Here is a 25791-nt window from a genome sequence, read left to right as displayed (position 1 = left end):
TCGTAAAAAGGGAGTTTAAAGAAGTAAAGTGCCGAGTCAAGATCTTCTAAACAAAAAGACGTGCCGTAATTATACCTCATAGGTACTGGCAATGACTCTGACCTTTAACCTGGTTAAAGTTTTTTTTTTTAGCTCAAAAAGAGTTTAAATAACAAAAACGACCTATGCCACAGTTTTTCTGTAAAAACTTTGCATGCTTTCTTTGCACTTGCATGAATTTTCTATAGGTCCGCATTTCAAACGTACACACGTTCGATTAATTGACTATTTAACCACAGGAGTGAAACAGAGTGGCCGACTATACACATGCTCTGAGATTGACTGGCGGGACAAATTTGCTGTCTGAAATGCCTTTTGCCCAAACTCAGTTGGACTAGGCTCAAGTTTACTTGCTACCGGTACCCTAATGCGGACAACTTGTATCAAAAACAGATGGATGGGTGGTAACAATTTATTAGCCCCATGAGGGATATTAAATTTCTGATAATGAAAAAGTGTGTCTTAGGTTTCTCAAGTGAAAATACAAAAATAATTATAGCACAGTTAATAGATACATAGAACACTTTGATGGAATCTTTTTTGTTTTTGTGTATTGTAGAGGCTATAAATATAGCAATACTCCCATGACTACCATTAGGATGCTGAGAAACGCAAACACAAAAGAGCTCACCAATTATTTCTTTGCTAGTTTTAGTTCACATTTTTTGGAACTGCAGAAACCCTTTGATTTGTAAACAAATACTTTATTGAAGCAAACTCCTATGGACCAAGTGACTCGTGGAATATTTCATGTTCAGTAATGTGTTACGGTAACAACACCGAGTGAAACCCCAGGGAGAGAAATAGTGAGAACTGGTTATAAAATAGAAATTTTCAGACTGTGGAGCTTCACGAAAACTATTAAGGTTATAGAAAGCTATTTGAAATATTTTGAAAGCTTGCATGTTCAAGCTTTTATTCAATATTCAAATATCTTCAATGTGAGCACCAATGGGCATAAAACCACAATCACCTCGCCCAGACCATCCAGTCCATCGGTGTTGTGTTCTTAAGCACTGGTCTCCCAGATCTCTAGACTTCACACCGAGCAATTTCTTTTTGTGGGGGTCTGTTAAACGACTGCCCAAAGACATGGGTGACATAAAGAATATCAAAAGGTCTACTATCGACATGGACTATTGGCTTGATCTGTGCCGTGTGATCAAGTGATCTCATGGAACATCTTTGAACATTCCATTTAAAAAATGACACTTTAAACTTTACGCATATATCAGATCCATTTTTACTTCCTTGATAGTTTGAGATATTCAATGTCAACGTTGATATCAACAAATGCAGTTTCTTCGTGAAAAAAATGTATATGTGCTGCTAATGGTCCAAATATTACAGTATTCACTTTTTGAAGCGAACAAAGAGACCTGCTCTTTTTTTCTCTTTTTTCACCCTCTCTGTCTGCTATGTATCTTTGCTCTGGGCGCATCTAATGGAAAGTGATCTCGGGTTGAGAGGGTTCCATTTCTTCTCTAATCCAGTCCAGTGGACGTGGAGGGTCGGGGGCTCACATGGTCTCAATTACCCCCCCAGAACACTGGGTCCCCCCTCTGTATCCATCTCGCTGGCATGCTCCTCTGCGAAAGGACAGGCCGAGGTCCCTTTTCAGCAGTTTGCGTTATTAACTATAGTGTGGAGTTCCTGTCTTTCACAGGAGCCTGGAGATGTTATCTTCCATGCTGTCGTATACAGTTACCTCAAAATATTTCAAAAATTAGATTGAGATTGGCATATCATATCAGAGGTGGCCAGATTTGGTTGAGGATGGGAGGGTGTGGGCGCGTGTTGAAAATCTAGGAAGCAATGTAACAGACCATGAGGATCTTCTGGTGTTTATTCTGGATGAAGAAGCACTGTGAGGTCATTAGAAAGGTGAAGGTGAGTGGGATCAAAAGCTTTGGTCTTAAGGCAAACTAAATCCAGTTCAAAATGGAAAAAAGTTGATTATCTGTGAAAAGAAAGTTAGTGGGAGCTCTATTTGGGCTGGTGGTGTCACTGAAGGTGGTCATGAGGGTTGTGTGTGGCCATAATTATGCATATACCTTTCTCTGAAGATTAAACAAAGATGTATTTACACATCTTCCTAGATATCGTGAGAGCATCTTGCGCTGAGACATGTATAACCAAATGTTATTAAATGGAAACTGTGAGGTCCTTAAATAATGGGATCAGGGATAAAATCGTCATTCTTCCCCTTCGAAGGATTCCGGCATCTAATAAAATTCCATTAAACATTACAAAGCCAATGTTAACGTTAGATCAAAACAATAAGACCGGGTGAGACACAATCACATGACATAAGGACAATGGGTATGGGCCAGTATTCTGCCATATTTCACTACCTATCAGAAATTGCTACATTGCAGTTCTACGCATGTACACTTATGTCGTTTGTGTTATGCTCATAACTATTGCTCCCTTTGTCTAGAATCTCTCCAACATCAGTGACTAGAGCACTCAACACGATTTATCTGAAAAGTCAAAATATGTTTCTGCCAAACAGTAACAATTAAAAATGCCTCAAATGTAGCTGTGATTACTGTCACAGGAATACTGACGTGAACATCATCGATCTATAAACAAATTACGTACTGGGTGCATTTTTTGATAGGTTCATTGGAAACACCAACATATGCATCCCCATAAACAGAACCTGACAAAGCAAGTTTTTCAACTCATAACTCAAGTCATTTAAATTCAACAAACAAGCTTTTTTATGGTTAACAAGGTATAATACCAAATACTTACTAATAAAAATTGTTAATATAATACATGGAAATAGTCCCTAATAATTTGCTGTGCTATTTATACTAATGATGCCATGATCATTTGCAAACAAAAAGTGTTTATATTGATTTTTTTTCAATGAATATCAACAGGAAAGGTCGTTGGCAATTGTGCCCATCAAAACTATTTATCTCATGCTTGATTCTCGGGTTTTGACATCGAGTAGTGGAATCAGTCTCAGTTTGTCTGTCCTCCTCTTTGGAACATGTGGTTTTCGTTTTTTTTTTTTTTTTAAACTGCTGTAATGCTCAACAATATTCCTGCCCTGGAGCTCAGTGGACCGCATAAAGGCTACTTTGTCCTATGCTCACACAGGAGCGTCGACACACAAACTTTTGGTGATGACGTATGAAGCTATCAGGTAAAAAAAGCCATAACGATTTGGGTGTCAGTTCCACTGTTTGACCAGCACAATTTAAATATGTGGTGCGGTGCAGTTTGAGAAAAAAAAGAACATAAAATCGACCTTTTTACAGAATACTTGTATTAATGAATATGCATGCCTTGATACAACAATTCCACTGCCATTGCCAATATTGCAGCCTTGAGTAATGGCCAATACCTACGCAAAGTACATGATCCCAATCCAATTCTAGTAGTATTCATGCCTATTTTTCCCAACTAAACTTTTACATTTGCGTGTCCTTTTAATTATATTTCAGTACATTGTTTGCTTATGTAGAGGTGAATTCAAGATAGTTAATGAACTGAGTTAAGTAAGGCTCATTTAAAATTGTTTAAATAATATTTTCTTCAAAGTAATTTGTCATTTAACTACACATAGTATAGTAATGTTGAGAAGAGTGAATTAAATTACTGCAACTCTTGAATTAAACTTCTCAACAAGGGCTAATGTAGCTATTTGTCACCATCTTGTGGCACACTTCAGTACTCACCAAAGGGCCAACTGAAATGGCTTCTGTGAGTTCTCTTGGAAGTACAAAAAATAATAATAATGATAAACTACTTGGCATTATACGAACACCAGACACTACAGTGTCAGAAGAGTAATAGGTCAGGGATTTTTTTGTGTGGAATAGTATGTTTTGGTTTTCTTTTCAGGGCTGAGAAGTGCAATGATGCATTTGAGCAATGTACTTTTTTTTTCTTTGTTTTAAACAAATGATAATTTTGAGGGTAGCGTGCTGCGGGGTCTACTTTGAAGATTACAGTTTAGACGTCACTATTGAAAGCTTATCTGCCAACACTAACCTTTTTGGGAACGTCACATATGGCAAAGAGGAAGAATAACAGTATTTCACAATATACAGAAAATTTTCAGAAAAGGCGGACTTTTTGGTCAAACAAACACATCCCATATTAGATTTAAAGGTAAAACTTAATTTTCAATTTCCAATTCAAACTTGAAATGTTTTTACTAGAATTACTGCTCACAGGATATATTTTTTCACATATTAATAGTTAAAGAGCAAAAGAAATTCAATACCTCAAAAATGTAAAACTATTGCATGAAAAATGTAATAAAATAATGAAAAAAATAAAATATCAATGTTCCATGTGGAAAGTACATTTTTAAAAATGCCTTTCAACAAAGTATGTAAATATATACCTATATCGATATCGACATGTACCCTTGTCTTACTCATGACATGCAATTAGTAAATCCAAATAATCAAATTTTGCTGGGAAAATTCCTTCTCAGACCACATGCTTAGTCAGTGCCCCCTGCTACAGCCTCCAACTTATTTGGCTCAAACAAACTCTTTTTCGCAGTACAGCCACTGGGACATAATCCACAAAAGCAGAAATGAAGGAGCTATTGCTTCTGACTTTTATGGTAGTGTACGGTAAGAATGTTGTCATTTATTGAATGCAATTGAGAGTTTGATGATGAACCTTTGACCAATTGTGAGCTGATAAAGGACTATCATAAAATGAAATTCTTTTTAGTCTGTGGATGCGGCCATCCAGCCTACCCTCCTGTTTTGGATCGAGTGGTAGCAGGTGTGGACGTAAAGCCACACAGTTGGCCTTGGCAGGTGGGAGTCTACATGGGATTCATTGATTTATATCCATTATATCTGTAATCTTCTTCTACTGACTTTATAGAGCACACTTCTTTAACAATGTCTACATAGTATGTCACAACATTAAAGAAAAAGTTTTCTTTGGGGTCACACAGGTATCCCTCCAGTCAGACAAAACAGGGCACTGGAACCATGTGTGTGGGGGAACGCTTATTTCATCTGAGTGGGTCCTAACTGCTGCACACTGCTTCAAGTAAGACTGAAAATAAGGGAAGGGTGTCCATTGGTTCTTGAAGAGAAATATTTCTTATTATCACATGTATTCCTTCATTGGTTTCAAATAATGTGTATCTATAGGTAGGTTTTTAGCTATCTTGTAGTCAGGGCGTCGAAGAAATATTTCTCTTCATTCTTTACAAATGTTGGCTCAAACTCAATTCATGTTCATTATTTTCCTCTAAATGCATGGAGTAGTATGTTTGAAGGTACATCTTAAACATGGGGACAGAACAATTGAGTCCTGAAAATGAATTATAGCCAGAAAATCTCACACTAAATAGCATTGGAGGCAGAGGAAACATTTGAACACAAAATAGCATTCTCATCTCATTTTCTAAACCACTTTATCCTCATTAGGGCCATGCAGGGTGCTGGAGCCAATCCCAGCTGTCTCCAGGCCAGAGGCAGGGCACACCCTGAATCAGTGGCCAGCCGATCGCAGTGAATAGCATTGCTGCGAAAACAAATAATATCTAGCTATACCATAGGCATGTAGAAAGAGAATTTTCAACACTTTTGTTGCCATCGTGGGGTCACGTGGCTCAGGGAGGGCCCCAATAGTAGTTCCAAACACAAGCAGCTCTGTAATGTAGTGGTGGCCATCATTTTGTTTCGACAAACCGGTTTGAAACACAGGTATTTCAATTAAAAGTCCCTTTGTCAATTCACAGTATTTAAATTGAACAGCAAACACACAACTGTTGCACTTCATATTAAGCAATTAAAACAACTTTGCATGATAACATGGACTTACCATAATGTCGAGTCAGAATGCTTGTTTTCCTGCTTCTAGCAGCTGTGGTGTGAATTGGAGAAATGAATGCATTTAAATCCTCGTGCACTTCTTCTTGGAAGACATACCGCAGAAAATTGCCTCGTTGTCAATCAGTCGATTCATCCACCTGAATTGCGTCGCACGGTGAATCATTTCTCATCTGTGCCGCATTGTAATTCACCATTTCATCAAATTTTGTTGTTAGTAACTGAAAGGGGACAATTTGCTACTGTTTTCGCCCCATTCTCTCCGAAATGTTTGCAGCATATGTCCCTCGTAGCAAGCAGAATTACTTTTTTCCCCAAATAGTAAAGGCTGCAACGAAAAACGATGCTTTCAGGGCAAACGCGCTTGTCGGATTGGTCACCTTAATATGTGTTGATGTCCATCCAGTTAAGTTGTGGTTGGTTTTTTTATGGCATTAGCTTGTCTTTTAACTCGGAGTGTTTTGTCCAAATGTGGCAAAGAAGTTTTAGGGGTTAATTGCATCATGTGCATCACCTGTTGCGATGAATGCATAATTTACTAGGAATCTTTTTTTAAAATAAACTTCTTATTTGTTTCTAACACTGTGCAACACCTCTGCGATCGCCTTTCATCGCTAAAAAAAGAAAAGATTCAATTTTGTTTTTGATTTTTTTTCTTGACGTGTGCCAGTGTTCTGACGAGTTGTGCTACCACGTCGAATTTTGCTTCCCGTTCGAGCGCAGCTAATATCTTGCATTGTCATTATATTATACATATTCCATTATTGATCTTATTATTATTATGCATAATACATCTTGTTCTAGTAGCTGGTCAAAAAGCTCTCTAAAATAAATACACTTTCACAACACTACTCAGTGGGAACCAACGACTAGAGCAACGACGTTAGAGTAAAATGGTAGTTCATATTTTTAAATTATTTGAACCATTTCACACATTACAAAATGACATAATAATACATTATAAAGCAGAAATCAATGCTGATAACATTTCGCGAGGGGGCGCCATGGTGGCAATGCGCATATTCAGTAGCGCTTGGGGAGCATACTTTGACTAGGTAGCACAACTCGTTAAAACACCGGACCGCAATCAGCGCAACAGCGTCAAGTATACTGCAGTAAGGCGAAGGGGGAAGTTGTTTTTCCAAAACAAACTAGTTCTAATGGTAAATAAAACTACATATAAATGACCGTGAAATATTTGTTTGTGTGCGTAAATTTTGCAAGACAAATCGCACTTTATTAATAGATAACTGTTGTTTTATATAAATGGGTCATACATTGGATGAGGTCATCACTGTTTTCCTATATTTTCAGTTGATTATTTGCTGTAATCTTGCACTATACTGACATTAAATATATATACACTTTGGATATACACTACTATTTGACACATCTGCGTAGTGGCAATGTATGATCGGTGGGTGGCAGCAAACGACCCTAGTATTGAAATTAAAGGTCTCACACTTGAGTCTAATATAGTGACAGAAATGTGTCATGTGCAATTCCAGTGGTCGCAGCAACTATACAGTGAAAATTGGCATGCACAGTTTGAAAGCTAGTGAGGAAAGCTTGGTATCTTGTAAAGCAGCCCAAATCATCACCCATGAAGACTACAACATGATGCTGAGCCGGTAACAGCACCCACAGCCATCCACACTATTTGACATCATCAGGGCCTCATTTGAAAGTGGGCTCTTTTAACTACCAAATATGTCATGTTTAATACTCCATAATGTTTCTGTATGTCCTTATGCATGTTGCTTTCGCAGTAATGACATTGCCCTGGTCAAGCTCTCTACCCCTGTGGTCTTTTCGGACACCATGATGTCCTCCTGCCTTCCACAACGCAATTCTATCCTCCCTAATGGCATGGCATGCTACATAACTGGCTGGGGTCGACTGTCCAGTGAGTGTTAATTAGCCTACCATGCATGTATTTGAAATGTGGGAGGAAACCGGCATTCCCAGAGAAAACCCACGCAGCCCAGGGAGAACATGCAAACTCCAAGCAGGTGGACTGACCTGGATTTGAACCCAGGACCCCCACTATGAGGCCAACGCACTAACCCAGGGGTAGGGAACCTATGGCTCGGGAGCCATATGTGGCTCTTTTGATGGGTGTATATGGCTCTCTGCTAACCTGTGTGATAAAATATGGGAACCGCTGGTGAGAGACCACCTAAGTCCTGAACGTACCAATGGGAGCATCACACTGTGGCGCCGACATTATCTCTAGCGCCTTTTTAATCATAATTTTTCTTCATTATACTATTCTGCATGCTTACTCTCATTGATTCTCATTGATTAGCAACAGTGAAAAAATATTCTTAAAATAATTCAGAGACTTTTTTTTACTTTCAAAGTGGTGAAATGATTAATAAATGCACACATTCATGTATTTTTACTTTTAAATTCTGAGTATGGCTCTCAAGGAATAATGTTTGAAAATATGAAGTGTTTATGGCTGTCTTCGTCCAAAAGGTTCCCGACCCCTGCACTAACCACTCAGCTGCCAGCATATAAAATGAGAACTCAAAATTGTGAAATTTCAAGTACAATTGTGTTGGCAATTAAAGTAGTGCCTCTGAAAGATGGATGCTACTATAAACACCAAAATACCTTAGCCAAGATTCTCTTAATTTATAAGTCTGTTTTGTTTCTCCCAGCTGATGGTATTCCTGCTGACATCCTGCAGCAGGCTCTCCTGCCTGTGATTGACCACAACACCTGCTCGCAGCCTAATTGGTGGGGTGTTTTGGTGACCAACAAGATGCTTTGTGCTGGTGGAGATGGTGTCGCAGCAGGCTGTAACGTGAGCTCAAAAGAATTACGAAAGCCAAGTCATTATCATGGTACACAAAAAGGTATAATATAGTATTTATGTGTGCCTGACAGGGGGACTCTGGTGGTCCTCTGAATTGCCAGAATCCCGATGCATCCTGGACCGTCTATGGCGTGGTGAGCTTTGGGTCAGGTCAGGGCTGCAATGTGTTCATGAAGCCAACTGTATTTACCCAAGTCAGCTCCTACCTGGACTGGATAGAAAAAGTAAGCAAAATGTTTTTTTTAACCCATGGCTTTGGAAAAACAGGATTTTGTGTATTATGCTTGCTCTTGTACCTGCAGGTAATGAGCAAGGACTGATTCAGCTGTTACAATTTGAGTTTATCATCAGGACGAGTACAAAATAAACCAATGTAAAATTTGCAACAATGAAAATACTCAAGGTGAAGTCTTTCAAGTACTAATTCACTTTTTTGCATCAGTTTGTGTTACATCAAACACTCAGGTCTACCTTCCAATGTTTTGCATTTGCGCCACTCTCATTTTACCACATCAACAAAAACATCCAGTTTAAGTTAAGTTAAAAAAAAATTGTACTGGTGTCCTCAATAATTTACACTAAGATAAAAAAATACATGCTTCACAGAACTCTTTTTATTCCTATGTAATACTCTTTAAACACTGTGTTCCATTAACAGAGGGACGTCATTTTACACATATATTTAAATATGAGCAAAAAAAATACAAAGAGCGGAGAAAAAAAACTGCAACTTTTCTGCAATCGACATTCTTCACAGAAAAGCAATATTGCCAGCCTAAAATCATTCATGGAAAATTTAATTTTGCGAGCAAATGAGGTACTCCATGACCAGAAACAGTGTTGATCTAATACAGAAAAAATGTTTTGTTGCTTGATACAAACACATGAAGTACATCATTTTATTCCTTTTCCCACATTTACTCACAACTACTTGATTTCATTCAAACCCCAGGCAAAGGACTCTTCTAATATTTGAGCCACTCTATGCCCTTGTTTCATTTGACCTAAAGCAGGTATTGATTAAAGAGTGCATGCTAATGGCAACATTTTTCTCTGAATGGGTCCTTGTGCTCTGTGGCACTTTGCCACTGTACTTGGAGGTGAAAACAGGGCTGTGAGTCAAGCTGTAGTTGATGACCAAGTCTTGCTGTTAGAACAGTGCAGCTGCACACTCAAAGACACCCTCTGTTGGTCATCTTGAATAGAATGAAGAAAAAAAAGGCTAACAGATGAGCGTAGTCTAGGCTTCGACTTGCAGAGCTCGACTGCTCTTGCCATGACAAGCACGTCAAGGCCCTTGGCTTCTTCTATTGTTCCCCTTGTTTACCTTATTTCCTACATAATGTATGCAAAAGATCAACTGACACGGAATTGGAAGAGTAGAAGTCAGTTCGGGCCGAGTGACTATCGAGGAAGGGGTAGTCAGGAACGGATTAACTTGGAGATAAAAGAGTGGATAAAATGTTCCATCATGTTTTTGTAACAAGTTGCCCTTTTTTCATGGCATGGTGGCACATTAAGTGTAAGTTCTTCATATAGCTTTAACTACACCACCCAGTGAAAACAGCATTCTGCAACAATTCCTAACCCTCATGTTAAAAAAATTATCAACATGAATTGAAATTGAATACACATTTAAAATTCAGCACTTATTGAATACATGTGGTCGATAGGAATTGTAGTATCAAAAAGGCTGTAGAATGCAGTCACATCTATATGAAAAAATACTGAACTGTGTAAGAGTCTATTGTAAAGTGTTACTGGTGAAAAGTTTGCTTGTTTTTTTCCCCCTGTTTTTACAAAAGTTGAGAAAAGTAGGAAAACAGGCACAACCATATAAGACCACAAAGTGTCCCACCGGGCATCATCCAATAACTAGTTATTTTATTTGTTAAATCATTCCTATCAGTGATGTAAATGGAGTATACTTATGTGGGAAAGTGTGGTATCTTTGTGGACTGCAATGCTGCAGGTCACAAGTGTAGTGGCGATACTCTCATTGGACAGAATAAAAAATACAGTTGCAGTTCAATACTGTCACTAATTTTGGTACAACTTCCTACTAAGTTAAATTTCAACATGTAAAAATCAAAGATGTTGGTCTTAGGTTATGAAAGGATGAAGAAGTTAAGCTCATCCTTGAGCAGGAGCCAAGACTTATCAAAGCCGTCTCATTCATTTTACCAAAATCTAAAAGCAATGATATCATAGCCACTCAGGATGTTCATGTGCAGTAACAATAGTTCCTAGATGGGGTCAGGCCTGAAGAGACCAAAGTCATCCACTTTCCTGGCTTATGTCAATGAGAGTTGCTTAAACAGCTGCTCAGAGCTGTGTGTGCATGCAAATAATAACGAGTGAAGTCTCATGATCAATTTGCTGATGTATCCACTTTGGCATCATGGAAAACTACATTTGGGGATTGCTTGTCCACCCTAAAAAATGAAAAATTGCAGGATTTCTAATTAAAAGTCATTGTTCCTTGGAATGATGAAGCATGAAATGAAATTGACAAGCGGTTATGGGGTCTGTTGTTCATGAGTTCACTAAGACCAAACCTGATGGAAGTTGGACGCAACTATGCATGATTGAAAGTCATTATCAAAGGGGTGGCACCTTGTCATCATACTGTGGTGGTGGGGTGAGAGGTTCTATACTTATCCCAGCAGATGGTTGAGAATTGGGCACCTTCTCTGATTTAATCCTGCGGATTTTTATGGGTAGGAGCTTGCGGCCACTTTTACCAGGTTTTCGATTTGAAGCCGAAGCAAGTGTGGAACCGGAGGCAGAACCAGGCTGTGATCCGGGATCCGCCACCTCTGAACTTTCAAATTCATACTGCACCCCATCAACTTGGACCAAGTCGTCGTAGGAGGGCAGCTGGGACGAGCTGGACTGAAGGTTGCTCTGGCGGACAGGGTACTGCCCACTGCCCACTACCTCCTCATAGGTGGGGACAGCATAACGCTGGGTGTCTTGCTCGGCACTGGAAATAGAAATAGAGACATACTCTGAAATGCAGCAAGTACGACTGAACATAGAATCTTCATTCATTCATTTCACAAGGTCGCGAGGGTGCTGAAAACCCATGCAAGCCCAGAGAGAACACGCAAACTCCCTATAGGAAGGTCAGAACCTACCAGGGATGGAGTTTACAATCCTTGAGGAGGTCGTGCTAAGCACTCGTCCACCGTGCCATCTAAGCAATAATAATGACGCAAAACACCAAGACAGCATTTAAGGTCTTTTGTCAGCAGTGCATTGCTTTTATCGATTGAGATGCAAAATGACCGAGTCAAGACCAACCGCCATTGTCCAAAGTTCAGTCTGTCTTGTTCCATTGAAAGTTAATGATGTGCTGTGCGACTATTTCATTCCAGGACTGGAGGTTGAGCACATTATAAAGTGAATGTCAGCAACTCCATTTGCTCTGTCTGGTGGTGGGGCTCTTTTGAACAATGGTTCTTTCTGCATAGCTCACATTCAGTTTTCAACAGGTTCGCATAATGTGCCGGTCAGGCGCAATCCTCAGATCTCCAGAATGACTATTTCTCCTTGTTTGAGTTACCAACCATCGACTTCATTTATGTTGGTATTTTACTTTACATCACAATTATTTTAGTTCATGTTTTACAATGGTATATTACTATCTTTTTTCAGCAGTTTTAGAACAATACGTGAAAAATGATGAGCTGACTAAGCAGGGCAATAATATGTACCTATGTACAGTATATATTGTTCAGTAATTTTTTTATATTCTTATTTACCCTGATTTTTCAAAATATTTCATTTTAGATCAGTAATTCCAATACAGCCGCAATGTAATATATCTGCAAAAGTTCCTGATATGATTTGGGCCCAATGAAAGGTTTTATACTTACATTTCTACATCCCCATTCTCCCTGGCTGTCACACCTCTGTGGTTTTGCGCTTCCTGTAGCCTCCGCTGCTCCCTCTGCTTGTTCCTCATTCCCAGGCACAAGGACAGCAGCAGCATGACCACCCCTGAGCCCACCAGGACAAAGGCCACAGAGGAAGCTTTGCTTTTCCTGTTTTCAGAAGAATCCGCTTCACCTCCTCCACCACCTGCACTACTGCTGTTGTTACCAGTCGGGCTTGCAGGCACCACGCTCCAGACGATCATCACAATGCCAAGGGCCACAAGTCCAACGCCCAGGGCGCAGAGTGCATACTGGGAACCAGAATTTCCACTGTTCTCATTGATTACGTTGTTGTTGTTGTTATTATTGTCATTTGTGTGGCCTCGACCGTTGACGTTGGATTGTCCATCTGCACTGGAACGCATCTTGAGAGTTGCTCCAATTTAGTTGATCATGTGCAACGAGGTCAAAAACTATGGGGGAAAAAAGAAGCATTAAAAATGATTTGGAAAAAAATGCTTGCTGCTAAATGGGGAGGATATACTAATCACTCAAAATAATCATGCCATTTATTAATCTATGAGGAAATGAAATACCTCCACCAACATTTCCTGGCATTCAGCTCATAGGAATTCACACCGTTTTTAGATGAAGGGGCATTAAAGAGTGACGTCAAAAACTAAGGTTGTATTGAACTGTCAAACATTTACAGGTGAGTCACATATTTCCCACCATGAAAATAAAAGCAAAATATTAGGTGCAACCACAGCAGCTGTAAAAAGAAACAGAAATGGCATACGATAACATTTAAATTTATCATTATTTTGTCAAGGGACTTAGCAGCCACTGCTGGTTGTCTCATTTCACACTGAATGGGTGGGCAGGCACTCCACAGGCTTAAATGTATGGAAATCAAAGACACATCGCCAAAATAGAAATAATCAACTCTTACCAATAAAGCTTCTTCCCCTCTTGGCTGCTGATACTTGTGTCATAGCTCGTAAATCTTGCCTCATCTAAGGTAGGGGCTGGGACTTGTGCCAACCTTTACAAAAGATTAAAAGCAAGTCAGACAGAAATTTTCAAAAATGTACAGTACATAGTGTATATCAATTTACGCAGGGTTGTCACTGTTCATGCAATCCCACAGCCAACGCAACTAAAGCGAATTGAAATCTTCTAGCCAGATTTGAGTGCAGTTAGCCACGATATTGTGCTTTTATGCAAATACTCAATACCTGTATGTGACGACGGAGCCAGAAACACATTGACAACTAATATCAAGATTGTTTATTGGTCACATTATATTTTGCAACCATCTGATAGTGTAGTCGTTCATTAGCCTGACTGGGAAAGCATGGGATCGATTCCTGATCAGTGGAGTGATGATTGTGAGTGCGGATGGTGGTTCGTCTGTGTTCCCTACGGCTGACTGGCGACCAGTCTAGGGTGTAGTCTGGCTTTCGATTGAAGTCAGCTGGGATAGGCTCCGACAACCCTTACGGCAGGGGTGTCAAACCGGTCCTCAAAGGGCCGCAGTGGGTGCAGGTTTTCATTCCAACTCAACAAGAGGATACCTTTTGCAAGTGTAATCAGTTAATTAAAGTCAGGTGCTACTTATTTTAGAAGAAACCTGATTGGTTAAAATGTCGGCACTGGATCGGTTGGAACAAAGACCAGGACCCCATGCAGCCCTCTGTGGAATCGGTTTGAGACGTGCCTTACGGAGATGTGCGGTACAGATGATGAATGAATGAATGAATTATATTTCGCATTGGTTAGCGCGTCGGCCTCACAGTGGTGGACCTGGGTTCAAATCCAGGTCGGTCCACCTGTGTGGAGTTCGCATGTTCTCCCTGGGCTTGCGTGGGTTTTCTACGGGCACTCCTCCCACGTTCCAAAGACATGCATGGTAGGGTGATTTGAAACTCTAAATTGCCCCTAGGTATGAGTGTGAGCATGGATGATTGTTTGTCTCCTTGTGCCCTGTGATTGGCTGGGCACTAATTCAGGGTGTCCCCCGCCTCTGGCCCAAAGTCAGCTGAGATAGGCTCCAACAACCCCTGCGACCCAAGTGTGGATAAAGTGGTTCAGAAAATGAGATGAGCGGATTGTTACTAGCCTAAAAATATGGGCATCAGTAAAACATATCTTGGGAAATATTGTGAATTCTGTATTTAGATTTAGTAAATGCCATATGGGAATTACCACAATCAGAATGCTGGGACCCTATCTATGGTTCATACCTGGGAAATTATGATTGGTAGTGATATGATACCTAAAACTTTAAACATATGTTCTGTGCTGCTCTGTGATTGACCGGTCTCTGTTTCCTGGATGTGTTTTAGCAAAATAGACAAGAAGAAAGCCATGACTGTTTTTGACCTCGTAGAAGTGACGGTCCTTACTGAAACACACGGACACACGCACGCGCGCGCGCACGCACACACGCACACACACATACGCACACACAGCAGACCACAAAAGAATGTTTGGTATGAGACAAAATTATGACGTTGACAGCTGAGTAAACTAATATACGAGTAGTAATGTCCCAACCCCCCCATCATGTGAAGTGGTCTCATTTTATTGTCCGAGAGCCAACATGACTATATACACAAAATCTAGCTGGAAAAAACGCAATTCTTCAGTTGAACAAAACAGGCTAACGAAATCACGCACATTACATCAACGACACACCCAGAACTTGTTGTGAAACTTTCCAGGATAAGAAGATGGCTCGTTGTTGCGTCTAACTTCTGTTACTTGTTGAATAAAACGCGGCCGAAGAAAGTGGCGTGGTTTTTGTGTGTGTTTTGCGCACTCACCTCCCCCCAAATTGTCCTCAACGCCCTCACTTTGGCCGCTTTGGATCATCGAATGAACGCGGCGCTGAAACTAGTCGACGTTGGCATATTTTTATTGACAAATCGAGCTAAAATGAAGAAGCATGACTTCGCTGTAAAATCGAGCGATCCAGACAGAGTCGGGCGGGGAGAACGAGAAAGAGAAAGAGAGGGAAGCCAGTTACTACTTCCACTTCAGGGCTTAACCCTTTACTGACAACACCTTTACCCCAGTCAGCTCCTCACTAAACTTTAGTTTGAAATTATTATTGGACTGCACACGAAATCCAGCCTACATTCTATTAAACTTCTCTATTTTAACACTAGATTGATCTAGTCATTGAAACAGTGCCCATGTTTTGCTTTACAATGTAAATAAATTGAGATATCTTGGTTGTGATTTTGTTTATTTTTTTGTGTTGTTGCTCTCGCTGGATATTTTCTTTGTTGTGCAGTTTGTTTTAGTAATATTATTGCTATTTACCATGAATTTGATGGTTGTTGTCTTTAACTCTTTCAATGCCATTGACAGTTCATTCATTCATCCTTTTTATGAACCCCTTTATCCTCACTGGGGGGGGGAGCCTATCCCAGTTGACTTCGGAGGAGACAAACAACCATTCATGCTCAAACTCATACCTAGGGCAATTTAGATTGTCCAATCAGCCTACCATGCATGTCTTTGGAATGTCGGAGGAAACCGGAGTACCCGGAGGAAACCCACGCAGGCCTAGGGAGAACATGCAAACTCCACACAGCTCTGGGGTCCTGACTTCAAATCTAGGTTTGTGCACCAATGAATGAATGAACATTACTGATTATTAAAGTTTTAAAATATACATACAGAATGTTGGTTTCAATGAATATACATAATAATTTTGCTGAAGCAGCAAACCTCATGTGAGGTTAATGTTCAAACATTTGTGCTTATGCAAACACATATGCATACACAAACAGTTTAATGTAAGTAGAGTCCAGGAGAATTTACACACCAAAAGAGCCTACACGCTAAAAGCAAGCAAATATGTTGGGACACGCGCTGGTGACATAGGAGGCAAAATGACTGTCACTGATGGACTGAAAACACAACCTCCTCAATTGAGGAAGTAATGAATGTTTGCTGTTTAGTAATCAACCAACCACAAGAACTAAACTTACAATCTGATCCTTCTTTTTTTTCAGCAAACCCTACTTGTTTAGACGTCGGAGCCTTGCACAAACAAAGGGGTCCCATTTCAGTTCTTTTGCTCTCCAAGACATGAGGAAAGGAGAGTTTGGACAATAATGACAAAAGCAGCCTGTACCTAGGCTACTAGAATACATTGTTCAGGTTGGGGGTTTTCCTCTTCTTAACACTGTTATGTTCCTTCTCTGTTTGAGGTCACATGCAGTAACAGACAGGAAAGCAAAGGGAACAGCTTTGATTGCATTTGACACTTTCCTTGAAGCAAATCATTAAATCATGAACAGAGACCATAATGTCTATTTTAATGTTCATCATTAAGCCATCCAAAAGGGATGTACATGTGTAATGAGGGATTCTGATGCTCTATATACATTCAGAGTTCTGCTATGTTCTTGTTATACTAAAATATTCATTAATGTGTTGCTTTTCATTAAACACTTTTGTGAATAGTGGAACAGCTCAGATCCAGAGACCCAAATAACTCCAAATGAAATAAAAAATGTTTTTTTTGTTATAAATATTAGTATTTAAATGTATTACAATATATAATACAATTCAAAAATCGATTCTGAAATCAACAATAGTTGACAATAACAACTCTCAGCCTGTGGAAGCTTTCCAGACCAGTTGTCACCCCGCCAGCCAGTCAAGTGTCAAATATCTCTGTTCAGTTTGCGTCACTATGTGAAAGTCACAAGATGATTGGTGACTGTTGTTGCAACATGCAAAGGCTGAATTGCATTAACTAGCAAATCCGATTCAATTTGGTAGTGACTCATCAGAATACCGCCCAGATTGTGTAAATAGAATTCCCCAGGATATGGTAAATGACTCCCTATATTTATTGTTTCCAAACAGTTTTTATATACCAATATTTCATCATATAAAACAACTATTAACTGTTTAGAAACTAACATGTCTATGGCATATGTGCACAATTCTAGAAGAATAAGTTTCCACTTCTCCAGTATTCTGCCACATATTCATTAATAGCTAACTCATGATTGAATGTTCCCACAAGCAATTATATGTGTATATAAAAAGACATCTAAATCAGTTCTAAAATATTTTATTTGAGATTCAATTTTGTTGCGGGTTAGGCATAAGCATTCCTTTCTTTCTCTCTTTAAGATTTGGTCTCAGGACAAGAAAATTGCATGGCGCAGAATCTAAAATAAGAAAATCCATAAAAAGTATCCTCTTTTTCTTTCAAAGTAACAGAAAAGTGAAATTAACTTACAACTAGTCCCAAAATACACACAACCATGCACTAGAACTCATCATCACGAGGACACTATATGAGAATCTGTGTACGGTGGGGTAGCTTTTATCCAAATTTTCCTTGTGATGTTATATATTGTTGTGCATGCTGGCCGGTATAATATGTCTGTTTTCCTGTAATTCCAGGGTATCACAATAGAAATTATGGAGAGCACATTCTCTTCCTGATTAATGTTATTTGCACATGGTGCCAACCATTCAAACATCTTGCAAAGAAATTAAATAAAATATATAACAAATTTAAAATTATGTGCATGAGGTGGATTTTGGAGAGTCAATTTCATGTTTTTTTTTGTAATAAAAATCCAAAGTTTGAAATAAAACTTTTAAAAAATTGCAGTACTTACCACAGCGTGTGATATTGAGCGACGGTGATTCGACAACGTATTGTTCGTACCTATTTTATTATTTTTTTTAAATGCATTCTATGCCCTGGCGTTGTTATTAATTTGATTATTTCTCAATGCCCAGCAGAATTTTTTGTGTGAATGCATAAAGTTGTGTGTGCCGCTTCTGTAAATTCTCTTTGAAAGGCACAGGGGCAAAAAAAAAAAAATCCCAGCTCTGATGCAATACTAAAATATATAAGGAAATGCAATGCATCTGGTGTGTATGAACACAGCTGCCATTGCGAAATGCAAGTTATATTGATGGAGACATACTACATTTCAATGTCACAGTCCATTTATTTTCCTCCTCCACGGTCATCATTTTACTCCAGTATAGTTTTCTTTTTTTCTTTTCAAACTGTACAGTGTTAACACAAAGTTTGGAAAGAGTTCACAGTTGGGTAATGAAAGTAAATAAGAGCATAATAAGACAGCATTGTGAAAATGGTCAATTGAGGTGCAGCCTGATTTTACGAAGAAGAAAGAAAGAAGAAACCTATTCTGTTTGCTGAAATAATGACCTCAGCCAATCACCTGATAAAAGAATAGAGAAGATAATACAAACGTGCAGTTGCGGATGCCAAGTCGGTTATCTTTAATATCCTTTCGTCCTTTTATTCTAATGCCCCTTTGTGACCCCCTATTTAGGAAGCTGCATCATTCAAATTTAGTGTCAAGTTGACCACCTGCGCCTATGCTCGACTTCCAATACCACAGTACATGTAACAGCTATCTTTTCCTTCATAATGAAGACAAAAAATACAGTTACCTGTCAAAAAGAGCTGGTATCCATTTTAAATTCACATGGAAACATTTGTCAACAACTTTGTGTGTGACCCGCGATTGGTTGTTTGTGTAATGAAAGATCACAGTGGAAATACATTATCCTCAAAAACATATTTGTTCATTAAGATTTGCTACATTGAAGTTACAAACAGCAACGCTCTAAAGCAGGCTGATGAGGATCATCTTACAGTGATTTTTTTTTAAATCATCAAGTACCCTATTTTAATACAAATGTACAAATTAGTCCAGACTAAAGAGCAATTACAAAAATAATGACAACGCTGTAGTTTTTGAGTGAGATCAATGATGCTACATATTGCATGACAGGCTCAGTCAGAGTAGCCGTGTCATACTTTGACACCCTCACACATTGGTGACCCCAATGTTGACATAAGCTCGGACGGGGCTCCCTTGTGTCCTGGGAGGCGTTTGCTCCCTGGCCTCACGGGGCAGGGAGCCAAAGTTGTTGTGGTAGATCAAATCCCGCCCATTGCGTGCCTTTGGGCTGAAACCCGTTGGCGGCTGCAACAAAAAATAAAAATAAAAGAGTGCCATATGCAGAAATATGTTTAAAAAGATAGTAGTATAGAGTATACTATTTAGCAGCTGTAAATCAAGAATTTGTTTTCGAAACTTTGCGTAGCCAAGCCATATTTTCGTGACCGGACATTTCGTCGACAGACACTTCGTCGCCGGACAGTTCATCGACCGGACATTTTGTCGCCGCGTTTCGTCGCCGGACATTTAGTCGCCGGCGTTTCGTCGCCAGACATTTCGTCGATGGACAAATCGTAAGGTTAGTGGTTAGAATTAGGGTTAGGGGATAGTGGTTAAGGTTAGTGTTTAGGGGATAGTGGTTAAGGTTAGGGTTAGGGTTAACCTAACCTCAACCTCGCGAACGATTGTTTTGTTGCATAAATAATTATTATCAACGAGGTAATCTCTCTCTCTCAAAATTATAATCATGGGAGAGTTTTTACTTCAGATTTTTTAAAGGAACTTTGACATTAAAATAAAAGGCAATAAATAAAACGAAAATTGTCCGTCGACGAAATGTCCAGCGACGAAGCGTCCATTCGACGAAGCGTCCATTCGACGAAGCGTCCATTCGACGAACCGTCCGGGGATGAAATGTCCGCAACGAACTGTCCGTCGATGTAATGTCCGGGTAGCCATATTTTAGATTGGCAAATATAAATAAATAAATAATGAATATTTATATTGGTATACTGAAGACAGTTTTACTTAAACAATAAGAATTCTGAATCTGTTTCAATGATCAAAGTTGTTAAGCAGTTCTGTGAAAATGAAACTGATACACCGGCTAACTTTGCCTTCTGGCAATAGTTTCAATGCCAAAATGCATTGGAATAATAAAATAATGAACCAAAAATGAAAAGCTATATTCAGGATAATAACAGCGTAACCTCTTCACTGTCTGGTCATCTTGTTCCCCAAATAAACACTCACTCATCACTTGCAAAGCAACAATTATCAATACAAACAGAAATATTAATAAATATTGAAAAGAATATTTACTGTTTTTGTTGTTAAAGACAAGATTAGTTCAATACTATTCCCCACCTTGACAGCCCTTCTCCTTAGAGAGCCCTCATCATCTGTGTGCCGACTGGCAGAGGGCGACCTGGTTGGGGAGTTTTGGCGACGGGGAGTTGGGGGTGTTCCCAAAATGCAATGTTCAAAGTCTTGCTTAGCATCTGTCCTATTAATAATAATAGGTTTAATTCAACATTGCTTAGTTAACTCTACTAGAACAATATTCCCACAGAAGTCATTGGTGCGAGAGAATGAAAGTATATTGGAGGCAAAAATCCAAATTACCTGGCCAGGCCAATCAAATTTGACAACTCCTCTTCAAGGTGTCTACGAACCATGTGCTTGGAGCTGGGAATTCCCATTATTGTGGCCAAGGTGTCACTGGAAAAACTGGGTTCCAGTACCATAACAGCTCCGTGGATTCCGCTGCTAGCGACTCCCTCTGCGAATTCCTACACAGATGGACAGAGAGGTTTAGTACTTGCAATCAATGTTTGATTTATTCTGCTTTCGGGTTATTCTGCTTCTATTTGACGATACTGGCCTCTGATTTATCTATTTTCACATATAAGTGCACTGTGGGTTGCTGAATCTAAGTCGCAAAACCCAGCATTTTCTTTCCACAACACACTTTGAATGGCTCTTTGGTAGAAGACATTTTGCTCTATATGTATTGTTTTGTTCCTAAATTTGACTGGTGTGACAGGTGCACATTACCATGTGGAATTTACATGTAGGTTTAATTGTAGTAGATAAAACGTTCCTAAATTCTGCACTGTACATTAGGATCACTTCATTGGTTTTGAATACAAGTACTCTACGTCATAATGATGTTTGATTAAGCATAATTTTACTCTCTCTCTTCCTACCTTAAGGTCAATATCTTTAAGCCATTTGATGACACGGTGAGAGGTCCAAACCAAAGGATCTACGTTCTGGTGCTCACACTGTATCCGGCGGGCCTGCAATGCCTACCAAGCATTTCAATGAGCACTTTTCACCCAAGCAAGATATTTCTAGTTGTAAAAGTCTCACGTTGTGCTGTCACTTACGTCTTTGTCAAAATTAAGCAAGTGCAGCAGCTCAATGCCCAGTAGCAAGCTGACCAAGTGGAACTTTTTGGTGACGTTGAGGTGGCGTTCAAGGTCACGGCGTGTCACCGAGTGGAGCACACGTCCATCAACTAGGTGGGTGTGGAATGCCTGCGAGTACTGAGGCAAGCCCACATCACTGAGCCAGGCCTTAGCCACCCAGTGGTGGTCCATGTCTGCAGCCTTGGACAACCTGTGCAGGGTTTAGGGTTTGTGATGCGTGTTAGATAGAAGTGGCTGCAGGCAAATCCCCCAGCTAACTTTTTAACTCGGTTACTGAGTGTATAGTATGGAAATGGACACTGAGAATTCATATGATTTTTGAATGGGAATAGGCGCATTTGATTTTAAATTGGTTTTAGCCTTAATATATTTAATGTATTGATAAACAAATCACTCAAATTCTTCAGATTAAGGGGAACAGCCAGACAGATTTTAAAATAATTTGACATAAACACATTTTTTTCTTCTCCAAAAACCACATCCTTACATCGTTTGTCTATAACACCGGTCCCCAAACTTTTTCTAACCGCGGACCGGTAAAGCTCTTTCTATTTTCTCGCGGACTGGCTAATGGGGAGGGTGACAATTTAAGACAAAATTGTGTTGGGGTGGGGTCGGTGCACGAAAGACACCCATGATGGCAAAAAAAGGCCCAAGCATAATAGCAAAGATTTCTTATTGCTATAACAACTGTTCTCAATACAAGTTGGAGGGCGAGATTGAAAACATTAATATTTTTTACTGTGACGGACCGGCACTAGGTGGCTCACGGACCGTTACCGGTCCACGGACCGGTGGTTGGGGACCACTCTTCTATAAGATGTGACTGGTCAGGCAAATATTAGCATCACTTGAACAGACCAGGATTTGTGGTTACAATGTATTTTATATTGCTAAACTAGGCATCTGTTAAAAAATATTATTGATACATTTGCAATTGATGTTGAAGCATTACAGTTTCTGTTGATTTTGACTAGACTCAATTGGGGTAGCCTTAGCCTCAAACTTGCAATTTGTGAGACTTTTCTCACCCTCGTCCATCCTCAGCCTCGCGGTAGTCTTCGATGGCAAGGCGGAGTTTACGACGATGCATCAAACTGTTCACGCCCAAACCAAGCTCCAGGTCTTCATCTGTTAGTGCCAATAAAACCTTCAACATAAACAAATCAACAAAATCTGACTGATTGAATGCATGCCTTTTTGCCATTGCATACATACATCATCTCCTATATGGGAGAAAAACATACATTGCAAAAGCAAGGATTACGTGAATGCTGCTATGTTTGATTCATAAGTCACAATCATTTTAAGGTAAATAAGAGAGAGAGGAGTTAGTAGTATGCAGTTTGTTTAATGAAAAAAATATTTGTATTAGTATACATCAGTTTAATTCTTACCTTGCCGCTCTTGACATTCTCCGAGCAGGTGCGGATGTACATAGGCATCGCCATGACGACCTCAAGCCAGGCCTGCACGGTGCCCGCCCTCCACTGTGACATGGGGGTGCTCCTGGCCAGCTCCACTTGCTGCAGGCGGTCTAGCTGATCCTCAGGGCCATCCGGTAAAATGAGGCTGAGGCGTGTTGGGCTGGTCAGGCTGTCTGAGTCTGGGTGGGTGGTGAATGAGAGGAGAGGAGACGGGGGGAGGACAAGTGGGTTTTGTGGTTGGCATTGTGTGAGTGAGGGCAAAGGTGACATTTTGGTCCAAGTGAGGAGTAGCATCACGTTTCCTAATATTGACAGAGAGATCTAACAGTTTCACCAGTAGAGGACAATGTGGAGCTAATAATTGTCAAGCCACAATTGCTTCCAATGACGAAGATTTTTTGGGCGTTTCTTTTTAAACCAATACGTATGCACTTGTTCCTGTCAGTGTCATCCATTTGAAAGCGAAGCTAAGGTAAACGACACAATATTCCTCAAAATGACAGGAAAATACTTGCAGGTTTATTGATTCGACTTCTGAATTTTCACCATATGGGATAGGAGGGAAGAATCAATATTAATTGCTTCACATATCAGAAGCTCTATCCATCATTATATACTGTATGGACATTGCCTGGTATATAATAGCACATCCTTTTCTATAAAAAGTGCAGTTATGCATGGATTTAAATAAGCGGCCTGGTTATTGTCAGAGTCCAATATGACAAATGTCATTACTGGAATACTCCTTTTTAAAAATCTTTCATTCTCAAATACTTAGATACTTTGTCCAATGAAAACCACTTTTTTTTCTTATGTTGTATGTTTTTAAGGAAAAAAGTTCTAAAACATCCCCAAATGAGGAAAAAGTGAAGTGTAGTAGCCAAGTTTCAGAGGTATTGAACCCCTGCTATCATCTGGAAACACCCTGGACTAAGTCCTAAAAATTCTAGCGGTAGTTATTAACCATATATCTATTTTTCATAGTGCATATATGTATTAATTTTAATAGATTAGGTAGATGACTTGAGCAGACATAGCCACCTGAACATAGTCAAGAAACAAAGTTGCTATTTTGTCCAAGACTGGTTTAAACGAATATTTTTCTTATCTTCTTGGTAGCCTGATAGAGAGAAAAAGTCAAGGTGGGGATCAGAGAGGTGGATGCTTATGCATATACTTAAAATGCCCAAGGGCTGTTTCCTAATCATTCTTTTGTGGTTAATTCAAACTAAAATATTAGAAGCACCTGCATCATCAAAACTGAAGAAACCTGAAATTTTGACCGATTTACAATTGCTTACCGACATACAATATATTGGAAATGGATCCAATAAAATGTGTGACCCATCTTCTTTGCGTGAAATCGGGCTTATTGACATTGCATTCTTTGATAAGATTTTAGTATATTAGAGCAGTGCTTCTTAACTGTTGTTTGGGGTCTCAGGGGTAGGACCTCCTCCTTCATGTAACATTTTGACAGGCTGATGAACTGTCAAGTAGTAGAACTTCATCTTGATGGCACTAACTGAAGACCTAACCCATTACTCGAGAATGGATTGTCTTAAAACTTTGTAGCTATGGCTACACTGGCCATATTGATCGGCCCTCGGAGCCCAATTATTGCCTTTTATTTTTGTATCAGGGCTTATTTGCAGAGTTTACAAGTTAGCCAGTAGAGGACAGCACGACCAGCAGTCACACTTGTGCTTGTTAAGGGAATTCCTTGAAAAGAACAAGTTGGACCCAAGGTATACTGCAAGTAAAATTTGTCATTTGTTGCCTTTATTTTAGCATAATTAATTATGTATATGTAAATGAATCCTCAGTTTTTCCAACACAAGCCTAGGTTGGCTGCTTTAAAAGTGTCAGCTTCTTTACAATGTTCAGGACTTTTTATACAAATAACCATTTTCTGTAGGCAAAATTCTCCCAAACTAATTGATCACGAAATGGACAACATTTTTCTAACTTTTATGACTATCACTTGCTCGATACCTCTTTTGCACTCTCTTGATTGCAATCAATTTGACATTCTCAAAATGTATATCTCAGGGTGGATGATGACATTAAATAATTGTGGAGTAATTGTTGCCTGCCGTTTCGAAATTAGCCATTAGAGAGCCAGGCAGTAATTGTTCATTTTAATTTAGTTTCAATACTCAAAAAGAGATTGATGTTATTGCAATTGATTATTATTGTAGTATTATTATTTAAGCTAAAGTTTGATTTTCCAGAAAATTTAAAATATTGTCAAAATAATTTCTTTCATTTTCTTGAGCATCAAATTACCTGAAGTGCAATGTTTAATTACAGAACATGGACAGTTATAGTGCTTTTAAGGTTGATGATAAAATATAATTTAGACAAATTATCCATATACCTTCTCTTGTTTAAATTTTACATTTAAAAAAACATTGTATTTAATATCTTTAGATCTGGGTAGCAAATAAGCAACACTAAGAAACTCCTGTGGGATAACACATGTCGAGAACCAATGTGTTAATACAAATGAGTTACAGTACGTCATATGTTTCCAGCATGGTGTCCTTTCCTTCTCAATGTCACCTTTGATTAAAAATCCGTAGAGCAAAAAGTCAAAGATATGTGCTCACTTTCAGACGGAGAGGAAAGGAGGCCATTTGAAAGCATCCTC

At 39.3% G+C, this 25791-nt stretch overlaps 3 protein-coding genes across 9 annotated transcripts in view; 1 reads left to right on the top strand and 2 right to left on the bottom strand.

The window, feature by feature from the left end:
* Window positions 1-4083: 4083 nt before the first annotated feature.
* Window positions 4084-9086, top strand: LOC144076851 (chymotrypsin-like elastase family member 2A). Its single transcript, XM_077604188.1, has 9 exons — window positions 4084-4170; window positions 4573-4646; window positions 4750-4838; window positions 4982-5079; window positions 7376-7498; window positions 7637-7773; window positions 8534-8679; window positions 8763-8915; window positions 8994-9086. Exons 2-9 carry the CDS (start codon window positions 4607-4609, stop codon window positions 9009-9011), a joined length of 804 nt encoding a protein of 267 aa, XP_077460314.1. The 5' UTR covers window positions 4084-4170; window positions 4573-4606; the 3' UTR covers window positions 9012-9086.
* Window positions 9087-9290: 204 nt separating this feature from the next.
* On the bottom strand, window positions 9291-15631 carry tmem51a (transmembrane protein 51a). Its single transcript, XM_077604187.1, has 4 exons — window positions 15401-15631; window positions 13525-13617; window positions 12573-13045; window positions 9291-11677 (listed from the first exon to the last, which is right to left on the bottom strand). Exons 3-4 carry the CDS (start codon window positions 12995-12997, stop codon window positions 11293-11295), a joined length of 810 nt encoding a protein of 269 aa, XP_077460313.1. The 5' UTR covers window positions 12998-13045; window positions 13525-13617; window positions 15401-15631; the 3' UTR covers window positions 9291-11292.
* A 2920-nt stretch (window positions 15632-18551) lies between these two features.
* The window catches only part of kazna (kazrin, periplakin interacting protein a), an 83655-nt gene continuing 76415 nt past the window's right edge, over window positions 18552-25791 (bottom strand). For 6 of the 7 annotated variants that reach the window (XM_077604148.1, XM_077604151.1, XM_077604150.1 and 3 more), the window contains 7 exons: window positions 23109-23317; window positions 22743-22861; window positions 21670-21901; window positions 21487-21588; window positions 20903-21069; window positions 20645-20783; window positions 18552-19582 (listed from right to left, as the gene is read on the bottom strand). In XM_077604148.1, coding sequence (XP_077460274.1) covers window positions 19424-19582; window positions 20645-20783; window positions 20903-21069; window positions 21487-21588; window positions 21670-21901; window positions 22743-22861; window positions 23109-23317 — 1127 coding nt within the window. In that variant the 3' untranslated portion in view covers window positions 18552-19423. The remainder of the gene's footprint in view (window positions 19583-20644; window positions 20784-20902; window positions 21070-21486; window positions 21589-21669; window positions 21902-22742; window positions 22862-23108; window positions 23318-25791) is intronic. The other variant, XM_077604149.1, reaches the window with a different exon arrangement.

This window comes from Stigmatopora argus, chromosome 1 (assembly GCF_051989625.1).
Source record: "Stigmatopora argus isolate UIUO_Sarg chromosome 1, RoL_Sarg_1.0, whole genome shotgun sequence".
Taxonomy (NCBI): domain Eukaryota; kingdom Metazoa; phylum Chordata; class Actinopteri; order Syngnathiformes; family Syngnathidae; genus Stigmatopora; species Stigmatopora argus.
Note: the sequence above shows the minus strand (reverse complement) of the source record. Positions and strands in the feature narration are given on the sequence as shown.